General features: G+C 30.7%; 1 protein-coding gene across 1 annotated transcript; it reads left to right on the forward strand.

Moving 5' to 3' along the window:
• Positions 1-1043: 1043 nt before the first annotated feature.
• LOC117908434 (epidermis-specific secreted glycoprotein EP1-like) lies at positions 1044-2680 on the forward strand. The gene has a single exon (XM_034822012.1). It carries the CDS (start codon positions 1086-1088, stop codon positions 2418-2420), a length of 1335 nt encoding a protein of 444 aa, XP_034677903.1. The 5' UTR covers positions 1044-1085; the 3' UTR covers positions 2421-2680.
• Positions 2681-8243: the final 5563 nt, after the last annotated feature.

The raw sequence follows: 8243 nt of genomic DNA on the forward strand, positions 1-8243 counted from the left end.
GGACAATATCACCTTGTTTTGGCCCCACTATATTCACAAGAGGGCCCCACTTCATCTTCCATTTGCCACATAACTCAAAACTTATTATTCTTTATTATTAATCGTTTCTCCATCATCTTATCCTCAATTTCATATTTTTCTCCTTGGAATTTTGTATTGAAATATTTTATAATAAATATACACATTTTGGATAATCCATAGCAGGAGATATCTAGTTTTTGACCTTCACATTCATTCAATCTAGAAGTTTCAAAATCTTAAGGATAAGGAAGGTGGGGCATGCTTGAATGATGTTCAACCTACTTTAGAAACCAAGTGGTAGATTAATTAACAAACAAACAAGCTTAATTATTAATAATTAGTCAATTAATAACAATTAGTTAATAAAGTCATACTACAAGCTTTAAGTCTCTCTTCTCTATTTTTTATAGAGCTTTTTAATTGAATACAAAAATAAAGAAAAAAGAAGTTTCCAAAAGTTCTAAAAATTTCACCGATTCAACCAAATCTATTACAAGTTAAAATAAATTACGGTTAAGAGAGATCTGAAATGACATTCACATGTACAAATTTTATCTCAACTATTGAAAAGTTTTAGATTAACTTAATTTCATTTGGTAATTACCCCATTAATCAATGCATATTAAGATAACTCTAAATCAGCTATATAAACATGTACTATTCTTGATATTTTCAGATTTCACGTAACCGACACTCAAAACTTTGGATACAAAGCTCTATATAATATACATTTCCATCACTCGATAAAGGTGAGAGAATGATTAATTTTCCTTATCTTATTCTGCCAATATATCTTCTTTGACTGTCTAAAGCCACCAACAAAGACTAATGATATCCATCTTGTGGCCATCCCCATGCCACCACCTTCTGTCTAATGAACCTTCCATTACTCTCCTCTCAGTCAGCTGGTTTTTTCCATGGTCAATCCTTCAAGCCACAGATCTCCCCTTGATTTCTGGGCCAGCTGTTTCCACGACCCTCCTATTCAACCTCACCTCTCCCTGTACATATATGTACATATATATAGAGGCCAAGGCACATTTCCTTGTACAACAGCAACCAAGATGTCTTATCCCTCTCCATTCATACTCTTATTTGTCTTCCTATTCTCCATTTCAATCTCTTCTTTCATTGCTCAAGCTTCTGTTCCCATCAACAGTACCTTCAAGTATGTCAATGAAGGCGAATTCGGGCCTTATATCGTTGAGTATGATGGAAACTACCGCACTCTCCCCATCTTTGCTTCACCCTTCCAATTTTGTTTCTATAACACCACCCCTAATGCCTACACCCTGGCTTTAAGAATGGCTACTACCAGGTCTGAGTCACTCTTCCGTTGGGTGTGGGAAGCCAACAGGGGGAAACCAGTCGGCGAGAATGCAACACTGACCTTTGGCACAGATGGAAATCTTGTCTTAGCCCATGCTGATGGCCGAGTCGCCTGGCAGACCGGCACTGCCAACAAGGGCGTGGTGGGGCTCAGACTGCTTCCAACTGGAAACCTGGTGCTTTATGACTCAAAAGGTAAGTTTATGTGGCAGAGTTTTGACTACCCCACTGATACATTGCTAGTGGGTCAGTCCCTTAGGGCAGGGGGTGTGACCAAGCTTGTTAGCCGGGCATCCGAGGCAGACAACTCGGATGGGAAATACAGCTTGGTTATGGAGCCAAAAAGATTGGCTATGTACTATAAGGGTACCAACTCCCCAAAGCCAATTCTCTATGCTACATCTTCAGTATGGTTTACCATTGATAAGGGTTCTTTAACAAATGTAACCTTAACTTGTTCTCCTGACACTGACGAGGGTTATGCTTATAATCTGATATTAGACTACTATGTCTCCAATTCCCAAAACCCCAGTGGGAACCGCATCTTGGTTAGGCCTAAATACAATAGCACATTAACGATTCTTCGGCTTGGAATCGATGGAAACATTAGGTTATACACGTACTATGACAAGGTGGATTGGCGAGCTTGGGAAGTGACCTACACTCTCTTTGATAGGGATTCGGATGAGGAAACCGAGTGCCAATTGCCGGAGCGGTGCGGGAAGTTTGGGCTATGTGAGGACAACCAGTGTGTGGCTTGCCCATCACCGAAAGGGCTGATGGGGTGGAGCAAGGATTGTGCCCCATTGAAGTTATCTGGTTGTGGGGTGAATGATTTTCACTACTACAAACTTGAAGGGGTTGATCATTTCATGAATAAGTACAGTAATGGAGATGGAACCATGAAGGAGAAGCAATGTTCGGATAAATGTAGCAAGGACTGTAAGTGTCTGGGCTACTTCTACCACACCCTCGAATCAAGATGTTGGATTGCATATGACCTGAACACCCTAACCAAAGTCCAGAATACAACACATTTGGCTTATATAAAGGCACCCAATAAGTACTGAAGAGAACTGAGCTTTGTTGTTTGGAGTTGATCTTTCTTATGATCAGGATGATGAATAAGGGAAAGTGGAAAAGAAAATGGTGAAGGCTTTCTTTTTCCTTTTTCCTCTTGAATATGTATGCCCGTTTTCTCTTTCCTTTTTCCTTCTTTCTTTACATGAACTTTATTGTAATCTGCTGATGAAGTATGCCTAAAAGTGTTATATTTTTCTTTGATTAAATACATGCCTCAAGCAAATGACATGGTTCCATATTTGTTTTACCAAGGGCAACAAAAGACTAATTAAAAGAATGGTGGAGAACTCTCCTATTTTGCTTATTTTCCTTTCATCTGAATGCTTCTTTCTCTTTTGTGGGATGATGGCAAGCTGCTGATAAATGGAGTAGATGCTTCAAAAAAACTTACTTTATGTTGTGAAAGAAACTACCATGGCCATATCAGACCAAGTCCTAATAAATAGCTAGCTGACTTCTCAGCAACAAGTTAATCTCTAATTGACCTTTAATTTAGATTTCTAACAATCAAATTACAGTAAAGAAATGTACCTTTTTCTTGTATGGATATCGTAAAAGCACCATCATCTGGTGTCACATATACATTTTCAAATTTTATTATTTGTATTTTAATTTCATTTATGCATATCATTATATTTTTGTCCTATTTATTTACATCCTCGGTCAATAATTTAGATTTCACCGTACATATTTTATTGTATGGTTAATTTAATATTTTGAAAATAAGGTGAATGTATTTTTCCCATTGTACTTTTGAGTTGTCCATGTCATAAAAGTGGTGAATGCCAACTTTCCATGTGTGAATATGTATATTTAATGTATCAAATGCATGTGGGCATTGCAGGAGTACTCAATATTAATTGATGAGGTCAACTACCACCATACCAAGCATCTTTCCGTACATATATTTCAAGCTCAACATGGCATTTTCTTAATGTCTATGTTTAATTTCATATGGGTAGTGTACATTTTCTTAATGTCTATGTTTAATTTCATATGGGTAGTGTATTGTCTTGCCTATATATATATATATGGTAGTATGCTTTATTAATTGCAAGCCACATTTAATGGATTTTCCATATATAAGAATGGAAATGGATTTGCTTTCTATTACTATGACAAGTGCTATAGGACCCAAGTGGGGGCATGACCAATCTAGACCACCTTGTGTGCACAAGCTCTTGTAAAGAAAGGTGATGTAAATAGTTGGATTGGTTTACAACAAGAAATCCACTTTGATTCACAAAAAAATTATTTTTAATATTTGTTTTTAAAATTGGAAACTTTTATATAAATGTAAAAATTAATTACTTTTTTTAAATTGGAGATAGTAAAAAAATACCTTAATTTTTAAAATAATTTTTAACATTATTATTTTTTCAATGTAAGCTTTTAGAGTTATTATATCTCTATAAAAATTATTATTATTTTCTAATTTGAAAATAAAAAATAATAATAACAATAATAATTAATAAGATAAATAAATGAAATTATTTTAACTACATGACACATTAATTATCAGTCTGCAAGAGCATAGAATGACCAAACATATGATAATAGAATGTTTTATTATCTTCTTTTACATTTTTTTTTTTTTTTTGGGTTTTATACACAATTTTTTTCTCTATTAAAAATAGATAAATACTTTTCGATTTTTAAAATTTTAAATTACTATTAATAATTTCTTTCTTCTCTCATATTAGTCTAAATAAATAAATTTTTCTACACAAATAAATATATAATATTTTCTAATTTGAGGGGCTATTAATAATGAGTACTACAAATATATACAAATATTGAAAATCCTTGGATGAGGATAAGCATATGGGCTGAGCCCTTCCTTGGAGGTTGTTGTTTGGGGCCCATTTGCTTTTGTGCCCAACATTCCTACTAGATCAAGGGATTAAATTTTTAATCTAACATCAACCCATCATTTAACGAATCCCAAACCCCCTTCAAAGGAAAATTTCCTTCCAAATATGTTACGTCAAAATTTGCAACACACTATCAATCACTCAAAACATGGCAAAATAGTCAAGAGTAACACAGTATTTGTTTTTTTACTTAATTCTAAATAGAACTTTAATGTTTAATAGTGTTAAATATTAGGTTGTTTATTTTTTTAATATTTTATTTTTATTAATTATTAAATTATGAAGAAAAATCAATATGTTATTTTTTCTATTTAGAAAAAATTACATATTTTGGTTTTTTTTATTTAGTAAAAAGTTTATAATAAATTATGAAAAAAATAGAAAAACAAATAACCTAAATTATGAAAACAAACTGCTTTCAGTAAAAAACTAAAAAAATAAACACCACCTAAGTTTTGATCGATGATTAAATTTCTAATCCAACTCGAAGCAGAAAGACTCGTTTAGGTCAAGCTAACCGTATTTTACATGCTTAGAGAAGACTTAAACCCTAGAGTGGGTCATGGAATGGTGCTTGGTGGCATTCTTCTAGCCCTAAAAGTCTATGTCATGAAAAAGGACCAAATGCCCATGTCCTTTTTCCCAACATTCATGGCACTCAGATCACAAAAAAGCATCTTTGAATTAGGACATTGGCATATCCAATAATCCAAGAGAAGGTTTCATTTTTTCCTTCATTTTCTAATGCTCTAGTCAATGACCCTACCTCACATGTCACATGTCCCCAAACTAGCGGATCTACATATCATTTTAGTCCAATTTTCCACCTCCTCATGTATTCTTTTAAACCCAAAAAAAAAAAAAAAAAAAATATATATATATATATATATATATATATATATATATATATATATATATATATATATATATATATATATATATATATATATATATATATATTTGTTCCTCTTAGATTGTAGGCAGTAGTACTAAAGGTAAAATACAAATTTAGAGAAATATATTAAAAATAATCGAATTTAAATTTTTTTTTTTCTTTTTTTTCCTTTTTTTTTATTTTCTCTTTTATTGAAAAATTAAAGAAAATAGCACTCATCTGAATTACCCACAAATTTTAGCTTTTATATATAAGCTAAATAATTTTGAATACACATGACTTTGTAGATGAAGAAGGTTCTATTAATTTTCTATCCCCCAATTTATGTCCATTTTCATGTGTGTGGTTGATAAGTTGTATGTGATAATTCAACCTCAATAATAGATCAACCTATCAATTTCTCTCCCTCCCACGTCAAAAGAAAAGCTGCCCCAAATTTGGGGTTCCCAAGACCCACCTCCCAATACAAAAGTTTCAAAGTCCATAAAGAAAAGTAGAAGCATACCTTATAACATATCTTCCTATTCATTGACTTCCTTGTCCCACAAGTGGGTGGCGATCTAGAAATTAATTCAATACATTATTGAAGATGTTACATCTTGATGTACCTTGTGTTACATTATTTATTGTCTTTATTCAACTAAAATAAGCTATTTAAATGAATTATTACTAAAGAATATTACATCATTGATCATGATGTGTCTTAATAAAAATGGCATTATCGAAATGCACCATAAAATTTCTTCACCCTTGATAGGAGAATAGGAAAATGAAGGATTTTGAATCAACCATTTTTCACTAGTCAATTGCATGTGCCTTGGACCACATGGCACATGGAAGTGGAGGTTGTGTTGGCAAACATCGTGGGAAGAAAGAAGATTTGGAAGGAGAGTTAGGCCACTATGAGCTCATTTCTTAAAACTTCAAAGTCTTATTTGTTTCCAGAAAGCACCGAGGAAATTAAAAAAAAAAAATACTAAAATAATGATTTGGAAAAAAGGTTAGGCCATCATTGGTCTCATTTCTTAGTATCAAGCAAAGAAAAAAAAATCATTATCCTATGTTCGATTGTCCTATGAAAAATATCAAAGAAAAATAAATATAATTAAAATTTTATACATTTTCAAATTATTTCATCTTCATATTGAAAAACTAAAATAAGAAAATGAATTTGAAGTAATATATAAAACTAATTTATTAATTTCAAATTTGCTTCTTTTTTTTTTTTTCCTTCCACTTTTATTCTTAATTGTCTTTTCCCCCATTTTCTGTCAAATTTTCAGACAACCATTAGAAAATCCTTTTCTTAACTCCATTTTGAGATATACGATCAATTTAAAAACTTATCATATTAAAGGTATGTTTGGAAATAATTCTAAAAAGATTGTGGGTGTTTTTTAATGTTGGAAAATATCTTTTATGTATAAAAAATTTAAGTATTTGGTGAAGTTAATATTAGGGTGGGTTGAAGCACAAATCATACAAGCACAAAATTTCAAACCCTAGATATAGATTGGCCAAACAAGGCCTAGTGTTGATGGCTGCTGGCCTGCCCTACATAAAACAAGAAATTAGATCAAAATCAACTTTGATTTTTTCTTTTTTCCTCTCTCTATTTCCACACTTTGCCACTTGGTTTTCAACATGCATGGTGGAATTCATAACTCTTGAGGGGTCCTTCAACAAATTCTTCCTATGAATATGCAAAGATGATTGATAAGCTATTCATTGATCTGTTAATTTAATAGTCACTCTCCTCAATAGTCGACATCACTTATCAAAGGTCTTTTCATGGTCAAATGAATAAGTGGGAAAACCAAAGTTGAGGCCCCAGGGCAGGCAGCAGACTGAGACAACTACCCAAAAAAAGTTCCAAAATGGATTAAAAAATAAAAATAAAAAATAAGTGTAGAACAGTAGAAGTACCTTTTTCCCCTCAATTCATGCTTGTCAAAAAGGATCTTTGAATTAGCATATTGGTATATTCTTTTTTTTTTTAGTCAAAAACCTTTGAAAAAACACCCCCATCAATTAGGAGTTAGGAACATGTGTAATTCACATAAAAATAAATAAAAATTAAAAAATAAATAAACACTCTAATAGACTAGGGACCTTTTTTTTTCTTTTCTAAATTCTAAACTATTTATTTTTATATAAGTCCTTATTTCTAAAATATTTTATTTCAATACAAGAAGTGATTTGAAATTTGAAATTTTTTTTACATTAATATTGTGTTTGGTTATCATATAATATTAAGAAAATAAAAAAAATTAAGAAAAAACATTTTCTTATGATTGATTGTCCTATAAAAAATATTAAAGAAAATCAAATATAATTAAAATTATTAAAAAAAAACTTTTGTATTTTCAAATTATTTAATTTTTATGTTCATCAGTTAAAATAAATTAAATGGATTTTAAATATAATTTATTAACTTTAAATCTATTTTTTATATTTTCTTCATTTTTTTTCTTTTATTTCTCTGTTTTCTTTCCCTTATAGTTTCTCTCAAATTTTTCGAGAACCAAGCATAGCCTAAAGCTATTTTTGGTTCTCGAAAAGTACTAAAGAAAGAAAAAAAATATTGAAGAAAAATGATTTTATCGTATTTGATTTTCTTATGAAAAATACAAAAGAAAGTTAAATATAATTAAAATTATTAAGAGATTTGTATACTTTTAAATTATTTAATATTTATATAGAAAAATTAAATATATAAATTAAAAAAAGTATGATGTAGTTATAAAAATAATTTATTTACTTTAAATCAATTTTTTATTTTCTTTCACTTTTTCTTTTACTTTTCCTCCCCCATTTTCTTTCCATCACATTTTTCATCAAACTTTCCAAAACCAAACAAGTTTAAAGGTTTTATTCAAATTTTAGAGAAATTCAAATCCATACAAATTTTTAAAAATAGATACTCAACTAAACTTTTCAAACCCAAAAGGAATCACTCCCCTAATTTTTATTAAAAAAAAAAAATATTATTATTTGAGCTCATAGATGAAATTATGATAAACCCAAGTGCTTTTTTTTTT

Source organism: Vitis riparia, chromosome 19 (assembly GCF_004353265.1).
Source record: "Vitis riparia cultivar Riparia Gloire de Montpellier isolate 1030 chromosome 19, EGFV_Vit.rip_1.0, whole genome shotgun sequence".
NCBI classification, from domain to species: Eukaryota; Viridiplantae; Streptophyta; class Magnoliopsida; order Vitales; family Vitaceae; genus Vitis; species Vitis riparia.

Coding starts and splice junctions, on each gene's coding strand:
- LOC117908434 (XM_034822012.1), top strand. CDS start 1,086: ATGTCTTATCCCTCTCCATTCATACTCTTATTTGTCTTCCTATTCTCC.